The 22,772-nt window shown below is 38.8% G+C and overlaps 1 protein-coding gene and 1 non-coding gene across 5 annotated transcripts in view; both read left to right on the plus strand.

The window, feature by feature from the left end:
* Positions 1 to 22,772, plus strand: part of TMTC2 (transmembrane O-mannosyltransferase targeting cadherins 2) — a 412,316-nt gene that overhangs the window by 298,330 nt on the left and 91,214 nt on the right. For 3 of the 4 annotated variants that reach the window (XR_006742882.1, XM_036456330.2, XM_036456331.2), the window contains exon 9: positions 21,168 to 21,249. The exons of the other annotated variant lie outside the window; for it this stretch is intronic. Coding sequence is in view for 2 of the 3 variants with exons in the window: in XM_036456330.2 (XP_036312223.1) it covers positions 21,168 to 21,249 (82 nt within the window). In the remaining variant the exon portion in view is untranslated. The remainder of the gene's footprint in view (positions 1 to 21,167; positions 21,250 to 22,772) is intronic. 4 annotated transcript variants of the gene reach the window in all.
* LOC118730965 lies at positions 13,785 to 13,891 on the plus strand. The gene has a single exon (XR_004991690.1). It is a non-coding gene; the product is annotated as a U6 spliceosomal RNA (small nuclear RNA).

Here is a 22,772-nt window from a genome sequence, read left to right on the forward strand (position 1 = left end):
AAATTGAATATATTCCTTTATTGTAATAATATAGTGAAGCAGCATCTTCTGGCTGTTTTGTTCTGATAGCCTAGGAAGGTACTCTCAGTAGGGTACATTCTATAAATCATTCAGTTCAGAGGGAATTTGTAAAATTTCATGAACAGTGGTAGTGATGATAATGAATATGTATCTTCTGACAGGTATAATACAGATAATCCTCTATTCTTTTATTTTATTAAGTATGATGTATGGAAGCCAGGAATAATATTATCTTTTCTAGAAATTATCATAATCATTATATGATTTACTTGAAGAATCAGCTTGATATATAAATTTGATGGGATGTAGAGTGATATGAAATATTTTCTACAGAGATGATTAGGTTGAATTTACACATGATGCTTAGAGAAGAAGCATGCCTTTTTTATGGTTTTGCTATAGTTTTGCTGGAGTTCATTTGTGATCTTAGAAAGCATTGACTTTTAATTAACACAATATTGCTTACTCTATTTTAAACAAATATTAAAATAACTTGTACTAAGGAACATTTAACAAACCTTTATTTGGAATTGTGAGGGGGGAAAAAATTTTTTAGAATAACATTGTACAGATCCAAATATTTATGAAATGAATGGATTAGTGTTATTATTGTAAGCCACCCAAATCTTAAACTGTCACTATCCCTGAAAGAATGAATATTCCTGTTATATAAAATCTTTCTTAAAATAATATGATTTATTTTAAGTGATTTGTTTAGGCACATAGCTTAGTTTCATTCTTTTCTAACTTCATTAATTAATCTACTTAGTCTGGCAGCTCCAGAACCTGCCTTTTGTACTATTTCTTGCTTATTCTTCAATACAGAAGCTACCTACTAGAGATAACATCTTCTCTGGGTGTTTTCTGTACTTTTGTTTTGTCTTCCATTGTCTATCCAGTATTTCTTATTTTGTTATATGTTTTTTAAAACAATGATATAATATAGTCATCTATCACCATTTACTTTGAAAGGGAAGTGTGATATAGGACAGAGTTGAATAAAATATGTTTTGATTAACTAAACTTTTGCTTCTGCAAAATACCCATCATCTGAATATTGCAATATTGAGTGTCAACTGTCATTTTCTAAGATTGGTAGCAGCTTGAACCACACAAATTAATTCAACCTGAACTTGCCAAATTAAGTCAGCATTTCAAAAGGGATGGACCTTTTGGAAAATATATATTTCTGGATTGGGGGAAATGTATTCTGAAACTGTCACCAGTGTTTATGTGGCTTTTCCAGTTTGATCAAACGTGGTCCTAACTTTTTTAGTGTGTATTTATTTATTTATTTATTTATTTTGTGTGTGTGTGTGTGTGTGTGTGTGTGTGTGTTTCCGTTTTTGTTTTTGTTGTGTGTGTGTGTTTTTTTTTTTTTACTGAAACTTCATTTTCGAACTTGGCTATTTTCACTGATTTCCTTTTTCTTCAAGTTCTCTGATCTCAAAGGAAAATTTTAGTCACAATAATCTAACACATTCCAGAACAAGAGACAGTGTGGTTGATAACTGTTTTGGATCTTGAAGTTTTTCATGTGACTGTGTTACAAGAATGCTATTTTAAACAAATGAAAAATAATCATCTACTTCTACGACTTACTTTTGGGTAAATGGATTTAGGCATACCGTGTTTCCCCGAAAATAAGACATCCTCCAAAAATAAGACCTAGCGCATGGAAAGATAAGACATCCCCTGAAAATAAGACCTAGCGCAACTTTGGAAGAAAAAATTAATATAAGACACTGTCTTATTTTCGGGAAAACAGGGTAAGAGGACTAGTTAAGAAGAGAACTAACTTTTTTATGAATGCTCACAATGTGTTGTTGTGTCATGCTTTTTAAATAAATTTTACCTCATTTAATTCTTTTAAGATATTGCATAGTAGTTACCACTGTCCTTACACAAACTTCAGAATAACTAACATTTGTTGAGTACTTCTATGTCCTATTGACTGTTCAGTTATAAATCTCATTAGGACATATCATTCTTGCCTCTGTAACGTAATCTGGACAGAAGGAAAAACTTGCCTAAGTAGCCCAGCTACTAGTATTTAGGGATTGCTTCTTAGGAGATGGTGAAACTCAGATCTGTGTGATTCCCAAGACTATATTCTTTCCTCCATGCCAGTGCTTCCCTTTTTATAACCTATTTATGCTTATCCTATATAATAAAAGCCTAATATGCTAAGTGTCCAGTCCTCTAGTTGTTTGTTCAACCAATAAAGTGTAATATACTAATGATATACTAAGGCAGCTCAACTGATCGCTATGAGGTGCACTGACCACCAGGGGGCAGACGCTCCAACTGGTAGGTTAGCTTGTTGCTAGGGTTTGATCAATCCAGGTTAGACATGCTCTGGAGCCCTCCCACGGCCCCTCCCTGGCTGGCCAGCCTCCCTTGTCCCTTCCTGGCCCTGATTGTGCACCTGTGGCATCCCTTGACCTGGCTTGCACCCTCTCATAATCCGGGCTGAGAAACCTCCCCCCAGATTTCATACACTGAACCTCTAGTTTTAAAATAAAAACTGTTTTAAATGATTTCTTAATTTAATTGTTTATGTACACCCACCTCCCAGGTCTTCAGAGTGACTTGTGCTTTTCATGGCATGATACCCTGGATCCCAAAATGCACAAGAATTGCATTTTAAGATGTTGAATAAATCACAACGTTTCTTTCAAAAACAGCTCTGTATTTGTATCAGTTGCACAAGGAATGGTGTCAAGCTGATTGCACTGCCCTCTTATGTACCTTCATATTACTCCGCTCAAAAATACATTGTGCATATGATTGGGGGTGTCAATTTAGTCCCTCTTGGGTTCCACAGATAAACCTGCCAACTCAGGTGCCAATTCGACTTCATACTGTGACGAAGACAATTCGGAAGGTTGATGGTTAGTAAGTTTTCTGCAGCCTTTACAGCCCATATTTTCTGTCAAGGTTAACAGGACGTGAGATGTTGACAGTGATAATTTTGCCTGGTGGAACTACTATTAAATAGTCTATCTAGAGGCAAACAAGGTCAGTCTTTCTGTTCTCCATCTCCATGTCACCTCTCTACTCACATTTTTCCTATTAGCGGTCCACAATTTCTTGTGATATTACACATTTTCTCTTACTGCAGGAAAGAGAGAAAGGGAATTTTGTTTTGTAATAATGCCAAGACTCCTGCGTGCAAGCTTCAGCTAGCACACTGTACTGCTAGGACTTGGGAATGATCCAGTTGGCGCTGTGCTTGTCATATGCATTTATACATACCAACGCGTTCTGCTGGTAACGTGCCAGCCTCTGACCATTTTCTCTGTGCGTGTGTGCACGTGTGTGTGTTTCTACCTACTGTAAAAGTTCCTGTGATCTTTTATGTTCTACCTCTGGTCACTTCACACTCCAGACGTGAAAGTGAATGAGTGTTGCTTACTAAACAATGCTGTTTTCAGTAAATTTTTGTTTTTTCTATAAGTCACATATATTGTAGTTATTATTCACAGAGTGTGACTCAAGAATTATGTGGCCTGATAGAAAGTATAAATTTGGTAACTTTAGTTACTAAATAGCTATATTTTATTAAGGAGATGTATTTTGAGTTGATTGGTATCAAATTAAGTTTTTCTTGTTGTTGTTAATCCTCACCCGAGGATATTTTTCCATTGATTTTTAAATTTTTATTTTTAGAATTTAAATTCTTTCTTGTTTAAAGTATTACATGAGTCTCCCTTTTCCCCCATTGACCTCTCCTCAGCCACTCCCACCCCCAGCATGTCTGCTCCCATATTGCATACAAGTCCTTTGGTTGTTTTCTTATCCTTTCACCCTCCCACCTTCCCTCATAGGTTGGAGAGTCTGTTTGATGCTTCTCTGTCTCTGGTTATATTTTTGTTCATCAGGTTATGTTGTTCATTATATTCCACAAATGAGTGAGATCATGTGGTATTTATCTTTCTCTGGCTGGCTTATTTTTGCTTACCATAATGCTCTCCACGTCCATCCATGATGTTACAAATAGTAAGAATTTTTTATTTTTACAGCAGCATAGTATTCCGTTGTGTAGATGTACCACAGTTTTCTAATCCACTCATCTGCTGATGGGCACTTAGGCTGTTTCCAAATCTTAGCTATTGTAAATTGTGTTGCTATGAACTGAGGGGTGCATATATTCTTTCTGATTGGTATTTCTATTTTCTTGTGATACATCCCTAGAAGTGGGATTATTGGGTCAAATGGGAGTTTCATTTTTAACTCTTTGAGGAAACTCCATACAGTTTTCCATAGAGGCTGCACCAGTCTGCATTCCCACCAGCAGTGAAGGAGGGTTCCTTTTACTCCACATCCTCTCCAGCACTTGAATTCGTTGATTTGTTGATGGTATCCATTCTGACAGGTGTGAGATGGCATCTGATTATTGTTTTTGATTTGCATCTCTCCAATAATTAGTGACTTTGAGCATGTTTTCATATGTCTCTTGGCCTTCTGTATGTCTTCTTTCAAAAAGTATCTATTTAGGTTCTTTACCCATTTTTTTTTTTTTAGATCGTTTCTATTCCTTTTGTTAAGTTGTATGAGTTTCCTATAAATTTTGGAGATTAAATTTTTATGGGAGATAACATTAGCAACTATGTTCTCTCATGCAGTGGGTTTTCTTGTTGTGTTGTTGATGGTTTCTTTAGCTGTGCAGAAACTTTTTATTTTGATGTAGGGCCATTTGTTTATTTTCTCCTTAGTTTCCATTGTCCTAGGAGTTGTATCAATAAAGATATTGCTACAACATATTTCTGCTATTTTGCTGCCCATGGATTCTTCTAAGATTTTTATGCTTTCCCATCTTATGTTTAAGTCCTTTATCCATTTTGAGTTTATTTTTGTAAGTTGGGGATCTCATTTCATATTTTTGCATGTATCTGTCCAATTTTCCCCATACCATCTATTGAAGAGACTGTCTTGACTTCATTGTATGCTCTTGCATCCTTTGTCAAATATTAGTTGAGCATAATGGCTTGGTTCAATTTCTGGGTCCTCTTTTTGCTCCATTGGTCTATATATCTGTTCTTGTGCCAGTACCAGGCAGTTTTGAGAATAGTAACTTGGTAATATAGCTGGATATCTGGTATTGTGATCCCTCCAACTTTGTTCTTCTTTCTCAAGATTGCTTTGATTATTCTGGTCTTTTTTATTCCAGATGAATTTTTGGAGAGTTTGTTCTAGGTCTTTGAAATATGCATTGGTATTTTAATGAGGATTTCATGGAATCTATAAATTTATTTGGGTAGTATGGACATTTTAATTATGATGATTCTACCAATCCATGAACATGGTATATTTTTCCATTTGTTTATGTCTTTCTGTTTCTCGTTTTTCAGCATCCTATAATTTTCTGAGAATAGGTCCTTTACCTCCTTGGTTAAGTTTATTCCTAGCTATCTTAATTTTGTTGTTGCTGTTGCTGCTACTGCTGCTGCTGCAATGGTATTTCTCTTTTTGTGAGTTTATTATTAGTGTATAAGAAAAGCATAGAATTTTATTTTTAGAGAGAGTGGAAAGGAAGGAGGGTCAGAAAAGTGGGAGAGAGAGAGAGAGAGAGAGAGAGAGAGAGAGAGAGAGAGAGAGTAATATGAGAGAGACACATCAATTGGTTGCCTCTTGCAGGCACCATGTCAGGGCCAGGAATCAAACATGCAACCCAGGGTCATGGCCTTATGGCCTTGACCAAGAATTGGAACTATGACCCTTTGGTATATAGGCTGATACTCTAACCCACATGTGTCAAACACAAGGCCCGCGGGCCAAATCCGTCCCGCCAGGCCTTGCAATGTGGCCCGCACCGCGCTGTCATCACTGCACTCCGCTGCGTTTCCATCACAATGACAGTTTATGACTGTTCAGTAAACCATTCGGCCCGCGATTTAGGCTGGATTTTAGATTTTGGCCCCTTCTCTGATTGAGTTCGACACCCCTACCTGAGTCTAACCACTGAGAAACACTGGCCAGGTCCATTTTAAATTAACTTTTATAAACTGCAGCTCTTTTTAATGGTGTTAAAACAAGAAATAAATTTATTTCTTAGAATAGCTTTCTAAATGTTATTAAGTTAGATCATGTAAAGAGAACTTTTGAGCCACCAGCCCTTGGACTGACTAGATATTTACCTTGAAGCCTGGCCACCTTGTCTTCAGTGTATGAGCCAGCTGAAGTATGCCAACTACTTCCTTTTTTTGAGACCTCTCCTGACTCATTTCAGCCAAATATATTTGGTCTCTGTTTTCTCCTTTTTTGTCATAAATATGTTTAATTAGAGCCCTTTTAAGTATCATCTAGCAATTGAAAAGGGCCTACTTACAGAATTGCCACAATATTATTCAATCTCTAAGAACAGGAGTCATTTTGTCTTCAATCTGGCACAATACTAGGCATATGCTAGGTACTCTCTAAACACGTGATGAAGAATGGATGGATGGGTTGATGCATGAATGTATGTGTGGACCTCTGCTGTATAAAACTTATCTTTAAGAAATAGAATGTTTCCTAAGAGCAACCTTCTAGACCAAGACTATCCTATCTAATAAAAGAGTAACATGCAAATTGACCATCACTCCAACACACAAGATGGCTGGTCCCATGTAGTCAAAGAAGGCTGCCCCCATGTAGATACAAGATGACCACCACAAGATGGCCAGCAGGGGAGGGCAGTTGGGAGAGACCATGCCTGCAAGGGAGGACAGTTTGGGGTGACCAGACTGGCAGAGGAGGGAAGTTGGGGGGGACCCAGCCCTGCAAGGGAAGGCAGTTAGGGGTGACCAGGGCTGCAAGGGAGGGCAGTTAGGGGCAGTCAGGCTGGCAGAGGAGCAGTTGGGGACAATCAGGCTGGCAGAGGAGTAGTTAGGGGCAATCAGGAAGGCAGGAAGGCAAGCAGTTGGGAGCCTGCAGTCCTGGATTGTGAGAGGGATGTCTGACTGCCCATTTAGGGGGAGCTGGGCATCCCTTGATGGGTTCCAGATTGGAAAGAGTGCATGCTGGGTGGAGGGACACACCCCCGGTGCATGCATTTTGTGCACTGGGCCTTTAGTAATGTAATAAATAGCAAAAGCTGTGAAGCCGGATTATTTTTGTTTTAATCCCAGCTCTGCCAAATCAAGCTTTTGTACCAACGGCAAGACCCTTAACCTCACGGTACCTCCATCTTTTTTGTCTTTAAATTTTGTAAAATGGATAATAATAGCATCTCAGATGTGTTATGAGGACTTAATGTGGCAATCCACATAAAGTGGTGCCTGGCACATAGTAATCTGCTCCCTAATGTCTCTGTTCCTATTATATAACCTATAAAGAGAAAGTGGAATTGCAGTGTAGGGCCACAGGCTACTTGAGCAATGTGTTTTTGGGAAACAGAGAAGATGAATGGAAACTTAATTATGCTCCACAGAGATCCCATGGTCTTGTGCTGTGAAAGGATGTCTTTGTTAATGCTCTTTGTTAGGAGTGTGTTGGGGAATGAAAGCTGAGGTCATGGGGAGACCTCACTGAGGCTGCTAATGGAGCCTCCTTGTTTCTTCTGGTGGGACATTGCAGTATCATAAAAGCCATTGTTTCACTCCTCTAATTGAGGCGAACACTCGTGAGAAGTAAACAAGAATCAGGGCAACTACAGAATATTTGTCAAAATCAGGACGGGTTGCTGTTGTGTGTACACTGGAACAGCAGGCATAGACAGAGCAGTTTCAGACAAACCAGAGTAACTTTGAAGCACAGTATACACTTTCAGCATATATGGGCCCTGGCTGGTTTAAGAACCTTTCTGTCTTTGATGGGCACCTTTACCTTTAAAATACTTTCAGACGAAGATACATGGCTCATTTATCCCAACTTCATTTAGTTCCACTATTCAGTACATAAAATAAACCACAGTTGACTTTAGGTCTCACTACTGTCCCCAGTGCCAGTGTCGGCTCTCTAGGTTAGGGGAAGGGGCCAATCCCTCCACTCTATTATGTACTGCAGAACAGTGGAGACAAAAAAGGATGACGTGAATTAAGAATGCGACTTTTCCTTCATCTGAATTTTAAACCGATGATTACTTCCCCTGAATTAATTCTGTGTCTTGAACAGAGAATCATAACCAGTAGAGTTCAGTTAACCCAGGGCCCTTGATTGACAGCTGCGAATGAAACCTCTTCAAATGAGTGGCTTTCCTTGGGGGTTCACCTTTAGGTGTCAAAACCAGACTAGAACTCAGGTTTCTGTTTTGAATCCAGCGTTCAGTGCCATGGTTAAATCATCAAAGAATGTCATGTCTAAATAAATGAAAGAGCCCTCCATATCTTTTACGGCTGAGGCTGTCTACAAAAATAGTATAAAATTAGGGAATCATTTACATCTGGCTTTATCCTCTTGCGAGAGCGTTTGGATTTGAGAGTGAGTGGCATCCTGCCAGTGACAAATGGAGGCACTGAGCTTGCCTTCCCATCATCCGCTACCTTTTATGGTGTCTAGGGATTTCTTGCTCTCCTTTGTGACCCAGCTGCAAAGCAGCTGTTGTTGAGAGGCTCCTGCTTTTCCACTCTCACAAGGCAGCTTTCTAACCGTCCCCACGGGGTTTAACCTCTGCAGCACGAGTGTCAGCGCTGAGCTCTGTGAGCCAAGGCCATCTCTGTGGGGGCCAATCCACACAGCCACTTCCCGTGCTATTGAACAGCTGAGGATGGAGCAGTCCAGCGAATATTCATGATGCAAGCAGCACCCATTGCTCAGACTGGGTGAATGGTTGATGTGCTTGCTAATAGCCAAGATTCGTGGCTGTCTAACTGAGCTAATTCCTTAAACCAGAATCTCATTGACCTTTGTTTCCATCTAAAAGGAAGTTTCCTGTGCTGGCTGGGTGGCTGGGTTGGTTGGAGCCACATCCCAGACACCAAAGGTTGAGGGTTTGATTCCTGGTCAGTCAGGGCATGTACTAGGGTTGCAGGTCCGATCCCTTGTTGAGGTGCAAATGGGAGGCAACTGATTATATTCCTTCTCTCTCCCTTCCTCTCTCTCTAAAAATCAATAAAAACGTGTCCTTGGGAGAGGATTAGGAAAAAAAGCCAAGAATTTATTTATAAGAAAAGCAAGTTTCCTATTATAAACCATTTTCTATGAACTTTTAGTGCCACCTATGGACCACAGAGTTCTGTCTAAAATATGGTTTCTTTTTTTTAACCTTTGTAGAGAGGAGCAGTGTTGATGACCGTGACAATGGGGATTACCTCCTGGATATCACGTAGGCCTTAATATTTAATCACATTTACCACTGAAACCTATGCGCTCCCAATGAGGCAACAATGCTTCCCAATGAGAGTATGCATTTAAGAAGTGTATTTTGGTTGAGCCAGTATGGCTCATTGGTTGACCCAGGACCAAAAGATCACTGATTCGATTCCTGATCAAAGCACATGCCCAGGAGTGGGATTGATCCCCAGTGCAGGCATGTAGGAGGAAGCCAATGGATGATGTTTTCCCTCTCATGGGTGTTTGTATCTCTCTACCAGAAACTTGGTGCACGAAATTTGTGCACTGGTGGGCGGGAGGGAGAGTGTCCTCAGCTCGGCCTGCACCTTCTTGCAGTCCAAACCCCTTGGGGATGTCCGACTGCTGACTTGCGGCTAGATGTCCTTCTGCTGCTGCACGGCCTGCTGCCTGAGCTTCAGCAGCTGCTGCATGTGTACAGACTGGATCACCAAGGTCTGTCCTGGAAACACCATTGAGTGAGTGAGTCAAACACAAAGGCAGGCTCACCCTGAGTTTTCTGTGCTTCCTTAAGTCACTGAGTTGTTCAGACTGACTGCCTTCTACAGAGATTCCTTAAACGGCACTGGAATTGGGCCTAAGCCAGCAGTCGGACATCCCTCTTGCATTCCTGGATCCTTTGGGGGATATAGCAGTGCACCAAGCAGCAGGCAGCCAGGGAGGAGCCCGAATTGGGCTGGGTGCCTTGCTGCTTGCCCTCATCCCAGCCCACTGCGCCTGCTGCTGTCACTTTATAGTATTGCTGGGGAGTTGGGAGAGGCTCCTGCCATGGCAGCTGTGCTCACCAGCCATAGGCCTGGCTTCTGGCAAGTGGTGCTCCCTTGTGGGAGCACACTGACCACCAGGGGGCAGCTCCTGCATTGAGTGTCTGCCCCTCCTCATGGTCAGTGTGCATCATAGCGACTGGTCGTTCCCCACAATGGTCACTTGGTCACTTAGGCTTTCATTCTACAGACCCTTCTCCCCCTCTCCCTCTCTAAAAATAAATAAACACTAAATAAGTGTTTTTAGTGGTTGCTTTTTCAGTATATTTCCATTTCCATGCATTTATGACCAGCTACTATGCATCTGACCCTTATCACAAATTATCAATAAAATATATTAAAAAAAAAGAGAAAACTAAAAAAAGGATTAAACAGTGTTCATTTCTCAAATTAAAAAAAAAAAATCGGTTAAACAATTCTCCTAAAGTGGTTTACAAATAAAAGAGAAGAGAACAAATGGTAATTGGAGTGCATGTGGTGTCACAACAAAAGTAGGAATCAAGTGTTTTAGGGCACCCAAAACTCAGTGTAAAGGATTCTGGGCAGGTTTAATTTGGCCAGAGAAAACTTGGAAAGTTATCTAAGACTTCTTAAAAAAAAAAAAAATACTTTTTTGAGTTATTTTCCTTTCTAATTTTCAATTGAATTAAGAAAAAGAAACCTAGACATGATTTTTTAAAGCCCAGTTGTGATTTATGTTTTGATTTTCTGGGTTCTTTTTCAAAACATTCAATATCTCATCTCTTTCTGTTTACATTATCACTTTCCCTCCCCTTCACAGCCAGATGGGACAGAATTGTCTGCAATTGAGGAATCCATTTCCTCTCCACCCTTCTCCCCCTTTCTTCCCCACAACCCACTCTCTAAAGATCCTCCATTCCTTTTGGCTTCCAGGCCTGCTCCATAGAAACACACCTTACTGAGGTTACCAGTCATCTGTCTGTCACTAAATCTAATGGATATTTTTCGACATTTGACAAAATTGACTGTGCTGTTTTCTTGAAATACTATTTTAGCTTACCTTTGACCTCTTGATTCTGCCTGACATCTCAGACTGAATCTCATAGGTACCTCAATCTCTACAATTCTCAAAACTGGATTCATAATGTTACATTCTTAACCTGTTTTCTGTTTGTTTGTTTTTGTTTGTTTTGTTTTCTGTTATTTACCAGCTTTTCCTCAGTTTCACAATCAGGAACATAGAGGAGATCTTGTTACCTCACCTCCCTCATCCCAACCCCTGTCCTGTGTTGCAATCCTCTCTATATTACTTGACTATCCCCCATGTCAGCACACTAATCCTCATCTCCATTATCAACTTCATAGAGCTTTTTTAATCTGCCTACATCCCTTCCGTTCCCATTCCAATGTCATTCACACTCCCTCAGAGTGATATTTATAAAGCAAATAATTGCAAATTCCCTCATGTAATTTGTAAGCCAGGTGCACTCTACTCTTCCTTGCATTTTCTCTTGGCCCACTCCACCCCTCCCCTGTCTCACCCTGAGCTCCAAGCAGTGTTTCTGTTTTGCTGCCCTGGGGCTCTACCTTTTCGGGCCTTGCCTTAGAACACATGTCTCACCTTCAGGCAGTTAATCAGACACATCTTTCAGATTTTTAGAGGAAGCAGCAGTCCCTTTGGAAACCTTTCCTGAGTACTGCAACTAGGTCAAACCGACTGTTCTCAGCGAAACTCACAACCCTTGTTTGTGTGGATTTATAAGAGCTACAGTTTGGGAAGCACCATGGGCGGACTTTGTCTCTGTTCTTCTTCACCATTTTCATCCAGATGCTAACACAGTGCTCGACATATAGTAGGTGCCCAATAAACACTTGTTGAATTAAGGAAGCAAGTTAATAAATTCAATAGATTCCTGAAATCTCATTATTTTATTTTATTTATTTTTTATTTTTTTTTAATATTTTATTGATTTTTTTACAGAGAGAAGGAGAGAGGGATAGAGGGCTAGAAACATTGATGAGAGAGAATCATCATCCATCAGCTGCCTCTTGCACACCCCCTACTGGGGATGTGCCCATAACCAAGGTACATGCCCTTGACCGGAATCGAACCTGGGACCTTTCAGTCCGCAGGCTGATGCTCATTCCACTAAGCCAAACAGGTTTCAGCAAATCTCATTATTTTAACTAGACATAGGCATGTTTAGCTTGGCCAGTGTGCCTCAGTGGTTGAGCATAGACCCATGAACCTGGAGGTCACAGTTCAATTATGGGTCAGAGCACATGCCCAGGTTGCAGGCTCAGTCCCTATTAGGGGGCAGGCAGGAAGCAGCCAATCAATAATTCTCTCTCATTGATATTTCTACCAATCTCTCCCTTTTCCTTCTTCTCTGAAATCAATAAAAATATGTTTCAAAAAATAAATAAATAGAGTAAAATAGAAATAGGCATATTTCTGTTTAGTTTGTGATTGAAGATATTATAAAGTCTGAAATTAGCCAAATTTGAAATTTAAAAATGATTTGCATAATTTTAAAGGACAATTCTAGGATACTTTACCTATAATTTAATTATACATTTTATTTCACCACAACTTACTCAAACATTTTAATAAAATATCTGAAAACTCTCCTTAATAACTGAGATCATGAATGGAGAAGAGTTATTGGGAGACTGGTTTTAACTTGATTTTGAGCTCAGTATAGTGGTGCTAACAGCCTAAGTCATTTGGCCAAATGGAGCTTACAATGTGGTTGTATCCTGTCAAATTAAATATATCCCGCTGAAATGTTCTTATAGTATGTGTGGATGACCTCTTTAAGCTTCAAGGGAAAATACACAAATGAACAGATGTAGAAAGGAAATGAAAACTTGTAGTATAACAGGAAATCTAAATAAGCTAAACACCTTCAGTTATGTAATATTTTAGAAATTAGCTCTTTTGTGTTTATACCTTAAGCTATAACATGCAAGCTCTGGTGAAAGCAACATGTAATTTATATTTGAAAATTATCAAATATATTAAATATTTATGAAAGGCAAGATACTTATTTAAAACAGTTATTTTAAATGGTCCTAAATGTTTATATTTTATGATGATTTTAAGATATATTTTTCTTTTTTATTCAAAACATGGTTTAAATGCAAGAGTTTTTAGTTTTTTCTCTTTGCTTTTTAGGGCTTTTGTTGTTGTTTGTTTGTTTGTTTGTTTGTTTTTTGCTTTTCCCCCCTCATCCCTGGGATTCTTATAAATCTTTCTCTTTTATTTTATTTTCATGCAAGGTACCAGAGAGCCGGTGTTCCTTTCCTTGATAATGTCTGGTCTGTGGCCTCCTGTCTGGCCAGTCTTTCTGAATTAGTTCTCCAATCTCTCTTGTCCTAACGTCTCTATCAGATAGAACTTGATTGCTCCATTACACATGCACCTTCCTACCAACACTTTTCCCCAGTCTTTCCTGTGTGGTGAAGTGATACCTGCATTCACCTTGGTATGTAACTCTAATTTTTATGTTAAAACCATCCATACTCTGTCCTTCAGCCACCTATCTTCAGGAGATTCCAAATCTAGCCACATCTCACCACCTCCACTGCTTCCCTTGAGTCTTAGCCATGGAATATTAATAACTTTCTAGGTGGTCTTTCTGTTTTCTCTTGTCCCCTATAGTCAGTATTTCCTCCCAAATACTGTGGGGAAATTCTACAGTGTTTTTTTTGTACCTTTATTTAAAATCCCGTTGTGTTCCTTCCTGATCAAAAGAGATTTTAGTGCTTGCTTCAGCAGCACATACACTAAAATTAAAATGATACAGTGAGGATTAGCATGGCTCCCGCCCAAGGATGACACACAGATTCATGAAGTGTTCCATAATTTTGTGCAGTTCCTGGAGACAGTTCGACCCTTTGCTTGTTAACATCAAGGAAATTATATGAGTCAGAGCAACATGTGGCATCCAATACTGAAACTGTGGTTTGCACTTCCAAAAAAGAAAATTAATTCCAAACCTCTCACAGAGCATACGAGATCCTACATGATCTGGTGCCTCCCATCTCTCACACTCCTTCCCTATGATTCTTTGGGGGTGTACTCCACCGGTGCCCTATTGACAGTCTTGTGAGGCCCTAACACTCCATGCACACCCAACCTTTGCATGGCTCACTTGTGTCCTTTTCTTAGGTCGCTTCTCAAATGTCACTAAATGCCTTTCTTGAGCATATTATCAAACATCACCCCATTCCACCCCCAGGAGAGTATTGCTCTTTTTCCTTGGCCCATGTTATATTTTATCAGAGTACATAAGAGCAACTGACAGTGTTATCTTCTCCTGTGCAAACTACCCATTACACCACTAGGATGTGAACCGCAGGAGGGCAGGAACTTTGTCTTGATAGAACATAGCTTATTTCATTTCTATGGCATGAAACGTCACATCTCTGAAGCCTTCTTTTGCCCTTCTCAGTAGACTAAGTGTACTGTGTTCTCAAGACACAAGTCGACACTAACAAAGCACTATGTTTATCAGTCCACTCCAGATGAGTACTTCTCTTCCCATCATTCTTGAAATACTGAGGGATTAATACTTTCATTCACCTTTGAAACCCCAGCAGTAAAATTATCCTTTGATTCAGATAGTGTTAATCTCCTTTAAAAATATTCTTTCAGTTTAAAACAACAACAACACATAAGTAATTAGCACATACACTACAGTGTATTTCATTTAGCAGTGGGTGCTGAAGATCTCTTGTGGTTTAAAACTTTGCTACAAAATCATTTTAATGGATTTCATTGAAATGACATTTGGTTTACCAAGTCTATGCTGGTGGACATTGAGTTTGTATAAATAATTCTGCAATGAAGATGAATTGCCACCCTTTTGTACTTACAGGTGTTTCCTTTGGATAAATACCTACAAATAGAATGATTTAAAGACTTTTAATATATAGCAAAAGGTCTCCAGAAGGTCCTATCACAGTTTACTATATTTTAGCTATGTTTGATATAAACACCTATTTTTATGAACCCTTAGTAATACTGAGTTCTATTATCTTGAGGGGAACTTTATTAATAGAATCTCAATGAAATTTTAGATCTAAATTTTTAAAATTTTAGGTAAATTAAATATTGAGTAAGTTTAACATGCTTTTATAAAGATATTGGCCATTATTTTTTGAAATTTGTACACTGCTTTTTTGTGCCCATTGCTCATTTACTATGTCTGACTTCCAGGCCAGAAAGTCAGCTGTATGTGAATAATCCACTTTTTCTTCTCTGAATGGAATTCAGTGTACTGCAGTCTTCCATCCTGCTCTGGCCAGCCATTCCATTTCAGCCTGTTTTGTGGCCTCCTTTCCTCCCAGAGTTTCAACTACTACGTCTGGGAGACTTAATGATGCTCACAAGGCTGGGGAGAAGCTGCTGTCCTCAACTTGGTCTGAGCTGAAGTCTGATGGCTCTACTGTAGCACTTGGGATGGGTTTCAAGGAAGCTTTGCCCAGGTTGGGAGTCCTGGTTCTGGGGCCCAGCCTCGGCCTAGGCATACCACAGAGGCGTCCTGCCCCGCTGAGGTTTTGACACTTCTTCTGGAGGGTGCCCCTGAACAGCTCCCTATCCCCATTAGCCACCCTCAATGTCATCTGATGCCTTTCCATGAACTGAGGCCTTAAGATGATACCATATTCCAGGCATCCTTCAGGAAGCGTCTGCTATGGGTGTTTAGGAAAAGAGGTGCCAGAAGGATTGATTTTCATAGAAAATGAGACTTGAGAGACAATTCAGGGAAGAAAAACACAATATATTATCAGTAAACTATTCAGCCACATTCATTTTTGTATCCAGTATTCTTGTTCTATCATAATGCATCCCAGAAGAAACATTATTCTCTCCCTAAAATATGAATATCATAGTCAAAATTTAGGTATGTGATAATTGGATGAGGGAAATGTTTTGGTAGTATAGATATAAAGTATTTTATCATGAAAGTCACCCCTGCCCTGTCCCTTCCCTTTGCCTCTAATGAAGGTTAGCTCTGGTAGAGTATAGTTAGTGTCTTTAAGGGACATAAGAATTAAGTGATTTGATGTAAATCACTTTGGTTTGTAGGAATTAGTTGAACTGTTAGATTTTTTAAATGATTTTTTTTCTTTTGAGGAGGAAAGACTTTTTACAATGGAATACTGTACATTTATAAAAAAATAAAAAATAAAAAAATAAAAAGAGGGATCTCTTACCCTCTGGACAGCATGGAGGAACCCAGAGAGTATCATGCTAAGTGAAATGTCAGTTAGAGAAAGACAAGTATTACATGATCACACTCATATGTTGGAATCTAAGCAACAAAATAATAAACTGATAAATGGAGTGGACCCAGAGACCTGGAGGCATGGAACAGAGTGTGAAATCTCAGAGGGAAGGCGGGGGGGGGGGGGGGTGGTGGTGGTGGTGGTGGTGGTGGTGGTGGTGGTGGTGGATGGGAAATAATCAACCAAGGTCCTTGTATGCACATATGCATAACCCATGGACACATACAATAGGGTGCTGAAGGCCTGCGACAGGGGGCTGAGATGGGCTGAACGGGGTCAGTGGGGGGAAAAAGAAACATATGTAATACTTTAAACAATAAAAATTATTTAAAAGAATAAAAAATAGAAGGAAAAAAGTGGAAACATGGAGTTACTAAAATATTTTTGGATAAGGGCATCACAAAAACAGTTCTGCTTAAGAAATATTAATCTGTGAAATGAAATTCAGTGAGGAAATCTGAAATCTATTGTTGCACTCTAGATGTGAACTGAAAAAGCTTTTATTTGAGAGAGGAGAAAGCGTTAGTAGTGAGAGTCATTTTGTATGAAAATAGTGAAATTTAGTTGCTACCATGACATGAAATTCTAAAATGGATTTTTGAACTTTGGTAATTAGGAACCACTTGGAGACATTAAACTTGGGAGGACTAATTCTTTTTAAGAGATAGAAGAAAGAAAACCCAAAGAATGGCAGAACTTTATATGCCAGATCTGAAGCTAGTTATTTGTGATTTTATTAGCCATCCTTCACAACTGTGTTCACTTTTCCAAATGAGGAAAAAGAGACTCAGTTATTACAAAAGATACTTATAGTCACACAGTTCAGTAAGTAGAGGGAGCAAGATTCAAACACAGTCTTGTCTGTCTAGGCTAGTTCTCTGAAAGAGAATTGGAAAAATTGTTTGCCCACTGTGCTCTGGGACTAATTAATCCCTTTACTACTGGGTAATATGTTCATTATGTGCCTCCTTGACTAGGACAGGGGGCAAGCACTCTGTTCATTGTTATATCCCTGGTACTCAGAACTGTGTAAGGAAAATGGTAGGCATTCAATAAATAATTTTTAACCTACAAAAATAAAGGAACAAACAAATAAACAAGTCACAGAACTGGCAGAAGAGCCTGAGCTTCTTAACTTACATTTCTCTTATTTGTCACAGTTGACCACAGTCTCTCCCCTCCCCTTTTTCTTTATTTCTGAACCAACACACATGTCCAAAAATCCAAGCCAGTGTACCAAATGAGTAATGGTGCTTGATTTGAGGAGTTTGTACAGCCAGTGGTTACTCCATAATGCTTTTAGGAAATGCTGATGTAATCTAAAAGACAACCAGAAAAACATGCTGAGAAACCTTTATTCTCTTCTCTTCTTAACTATCATCCCTCTAAAGCAATGGTAGTTGAAAGAGTAATTTTTAAAAAATGCATCCTTATTGTTAAAAGTATTGCAGATGTCCCCTTTCCCCCCGCCCCCATCAACCCCTTCCACTCTGTAACTTCCCCCACCAGGCCTACCACACGGTTTTCTGTGTCCATGGGGTTATGCATATAAGTTCTTTGGTTAGTATCTTCCCACTCCTACTCCCTCTCTTCCCTCTGAGATTCTTCCTTCCGTTGCATGATTCCATGTATCTGGATCCACTCCATTTATCAGTTTATTTTGTTACTTAGATTCCACATATAAGTGAGATCATGCCATACTTGTCTTTCTCTGACTGGCTTATTTTGCTTAGCTTACTACTCTTCAGCTCCCTCCGTGCTGTCTCGAAGAGTAAGACATCTTTTTTTACAGTTGCATAGTATTCCCTTGTGTAAACATACCATATCTTTTTTATTCATTCCTCTACTGATGGGCAGGCACTTGGACTATTTCCAGATCTTAGCTATTGTAAATTAACTAAGAACATAGGGAGGGGTGCATGCATTCTTTCTGATTGGTGTTTCAGGGTTCTTAGGATATATTCCTAGAAGTGGGGTCACCGAGTGGAGTGTTATCTTTCAGCCACCGTAATCCCTTCGTAAGAGCTAGTAATGTGTGTATCTACATGGCTTATGAATTTTGTTCATTCTTGATTTTGTATATTCTTGTTAGGATATTATTTTCTTCTTTATTATTTGGCACTTTACTAAATAAATAGTAGTCAAGGCAAAAAGATAGGTTTTTGCATGATGGTCTGATACTTACCCCCAGAAAGAGTGTTCTGTCCTTCAGTGTTTATTTTGTAGCTAGGAACTGGTGGGACCCATTGGCTTTAATAACCTGGTCCCTGGAGTAACCAGAGACCACTGCCCTTTGCGTTCTGGTGACTGTTTTTAATGCTGTATACGATTATTTTGCCAGTTGACTACAGATGAGGATTTTACTACCCTATTTACTATGACATTGATAAATGAACCAGTTGTTTCTCTTATGTCCTAAAAAACTTAAGTGGAAGAAAGTTCACAGATCCTTTTTATCTTTGCATACAATATTTGTACAGACTCTACCAATGATAGTTTTCTTTGTGCATCTTTCTTTTAATATCATCTGCAAGTTCTTTATACATCATTTTCCAGTGATTATTTAAAGCTGACCATGTGTTTTTGAGGCGGTGTGTATAAAAGGACATATTCTTTGTTATTCAGAATTCTTCATTCTGTTGCACACTATATATGTACATATGAAATAATAATTTTAATATTTATTATAAAATTGCAGTGTACGTAAGTATATAATAATGATTTTATATGTGTTACCTCAGAAATTTAATATCCTTTGAACTATTTCATTATCTTCTTTTGAAATAATATGCTTTATTTTTAGAGAAGTGTTAGATATAAAAAAATTGAATCAAATGTACAGATAATTTCCATATGCTTCCTCACCATCTTGCCACCCTTCACATAGCTTTCCTATTATTATGAACTTGCATTAGTGACATGCATTTGTTATAATTGATGAGCTAATACAGACACATTGCTATTAAGTAAAGCCCATAGTTTACATTAGGGTTCACTCTTTGTGTTATATATTCCATGGGATTTTACAAATGTGTAATGACCTGTATTCATTCTTATAGTATCATACCGAGTATTTACTGTGTTCCATCTATCTTCTGGTTTGCAATAGAGAAATTCCAGCTAAGAGATGAAATACACTAAGTGGCCATATTATGATCTGAACGCATAATAATCTGGCCACTCAGTGTATATCCTATATAATAAAAGGCTAATATGCAAATTGTCCCCTCCACCAGGAGTTCGGCCAGCAGGCAAACTGGGCAATTGCCCATGTCCTCTCCCCCTGGCCAGGCTGGCTGGACCCCATGCATGCACGAATTCATGCACCAGGCCTCTAAAAAAAAAAATATATATATATATACATACATATACATACACACACACACACACACACACACACACATACATACACACACACACACACTGAGTGGCCAGATTATTATGGGTTCAGTTATCATAATAATCTGGCCACTCAATGTAAATTTCTGATGGTCACATAGCTACACAAATGTGGGTGCTGCTGTGCCTGCCTGGCACCTAGCTCTTAATTCATATTTTAGACTGACTCATTACAGTAATTTTATCATCTAAGAATCCTAATTTGGTAAGATTATTGCAAATTTTTACTGACTTCATGGAAGTATGATATGTATATGAAGTATTTTGCTTGTGTTTTCCTTTTTTCCCTTTGAAGTTACAATGTTGAAAGAAGTATTTGAGGGAATTAAAATTTTAACTGCTGAATATTTGATGAGATGTGTGAGTTAAAGAGGGCTTCTTGACTGGAGTAGCATTATTAAAGTAAAAGAAGAAATGAACTCAGTTTTCTGATTATTGGGTGAACACTAGCTATAGGTTGCAGAGGCTGTAGGCTAGGTCTTTCCTTCTAGGAAATGAATGAGCAGAGCATGTGTAAGCAAGAATGAATTTTTTAATAGGGGAAAAAACTTAAAGGGGAAGGTATATGGAAAAATGAATTAAAGTTGCATGTAGGGTAGAAAATTAGAGAAAAAAAACTTCTAGTTTTGGAAGATTTATCTTCGTAATAATGGTTTCAAAAAAGAAAAAAAATCATTTCAAGTTCATGTAGTAGGTAGTATATAAATTAGAAGGAACGAGTAGATAAGATTGTGTGTGTGTGTGTGTGTGTGTGTGTGTGTGTGTGTATGTGTGTGTGTATGTGTTTAGCTTGGGACCATGGCTACTGGACACTACCCAGTGCCTCGATGCCACTTGGGATCAGCATAGATGCAGGCAGTAATGTTTATTTAAAGCTATTGCTAGGAAGATAACCTAATTTTGGATTGAATCCTGAATTAGCAGTATGTTAGTCCTGAATGGCAGCAGCAAGTCCTATATAAATTGAATTGTTTGATATTCAACAAATTTAACTAGTTTCTTCATGTAGAAAGTGAGCAATTAGGATAAATCCTCTCCAAAGCTAAAATGGCCATAATTCTTTACAAGGAAGAAGAAGGAATGAAAAGGAAGCAATTGAAGGAAAAATATAGAGTAAACAATAATGATGGTGTTTCTTATTATTCTTTCTATCTATCTTATTCTTTCGGTTTCTCTGAAACCATGTTTTACTTTTCTTTCTTGCTTCCCTGCCTGGCTTCTTCTCTTTGCTCTTATTGAACTTTTGTCTGTTCTTCTAATCTTGGTATTTCCCAGGACTCCTGCTTCAGTCTTCTCTCTCAGTACATTCTCCTTGATCATCTTTGTTCAGATAAGAACAATACATTTTTATGGTGATTATCAAGTAGACATCAGTCCACTTCACTGGGGCCCAGGAGGACAAGAATTCCTCATGATCCGCTGCTGAATCATCCATTTTCTTTGTTTTTCAAGGGTCGTAAGAGTGAGGCTGAAAAGTTCTTCTTGAAGGCTATTGAGCTGGATCCCACCAAAGGAAACTGTTACATGCATTATGGTGAGTGGTCGAGAGTTTTTTTCATGTCCCCCACATTTCCTGCTAATGTTGGCGTGAGCTTTAGGTTTTGCTAGCAAAGAACAATTTGGGAGGACATTGATTTTGTTGTTGCAGAGTTAGCCTCATTCGATAGTCTTCCCTTCTCACTCAAAACTGGTATCTTAAAGAGGGCTATCCACTACGTTGTGCTTTAGTCATTTTCATAGGACTTCGGTAGGGAAGGCATTTTCACAGTTGTTTCACTCAACATCACTGTGGAGTTTTAATGAAATCTTGTTGGGAAAACACCTCTCTCCTGGCCTGATGTATCGTATATAATCCAACTACTGGCTCTCTTTTCATTGTAAACGACAATGCACTTTTTATGTGTCATTTTGAAGTTCTAGAGGTTTACATTTTGGCTTCAAAATCTTGCTTTGTGGAAGATATGGATGCACACCAGCCTCTCCATGCCTGAGATTAAGGTCAAGGGTCCACTGTGCAAAGTGTAAAGGATGGCTCTCTCATGCAGTGTAACCGGGGCCTTAATCATACCGGGGTGAACTTACATAACAACTGTCATATTCCACTCTGTCATTAGTAGTGAGTCATGTGTTAAGGGAGGCGAAGTAATGTAGCTTGTTTGTTGTTGTGAAAGATGTGCTTATTTCGACCAGATTTGCAGTTGGAATGGTTTTCGGTCAGCCACAGAACATTTCCGTTTGCTGATCCCTTGGGGGAAAAAACAAACAAACATGTTTCTTGACCACTGTTTTTTGCTGTGTGTCAGTTATTATCAAATAGTAAACTTAAAGGTAGATGAAAATTAAATCTTGAGGAATTAAAGCTAATATGCTAATACAATATTTAATTTGTCTTTGCATTCTCCAGTGAGTAACAATAAATCAGTGACAGGCTATGAGTGGGAACATGGAAATGGTCAAATGGAGGATACCCTGAACCAACCACAAGCCCATGTGTTTAGTTATATTGTTTGGATATGTTTATAGGTTTGGGATGCTTTATCTTTCCAGCATAACACGGCATGTAATTTCACACAACTTATTGCCTAACCACTTCTGCTTTTGTTTCACTGCCAGGTTGAGATAGCAGTCAACTAATTTAAGTTTGCTACAGAACTTATTATTACAGGTTTTCTTAGATGAAGCATTTTAATTTAGGATTTTCTCGTGGATACTGTTGTGGGTGCCCCTCCTGTGCATTAGAATAGTCCCATGATTATTCACTCTGAGTGCTGCAGGACCTCCTGCCATTGCATCTTATGAAACAGGCTTGTTGTTGTTTTTTCCTTATCTTGCTGCCAGCATTTCCTTTTGCCTCAAACTGATTGTACTTAACTGCATTTCTAAGTTTGTTTCCCCATCATTTTATTATGTGCTTTAGATTTTTCACAACCAATTCCTTTAAACTTTATCATTGCTTCCTTTGAATTGAAATGGAAAATATCACTATTTCATTGAAAAGTTAGTCCCCTTAATCTCCTTTTATTCTGGCTGGTCTGTCTTTCCCCACTTTTACCTTTG

Source organism: Pipistrellus kuhlii, unplaced genomic scaffold, assembly GCF_014108245.1.
Source record: "Pipistrellus kuhlii isolate mPipKuh1 unplaced genomic scaffold, mPipKuh1.p scaffold_m20_p_3, whole genome shotgun sequence".
NCBI lineage: Eukaryota > Metazoa > Chordata > Mammalia > Chiroptera > Vespertilionidae > Pipistrellus > Pipistrellus kuhlii.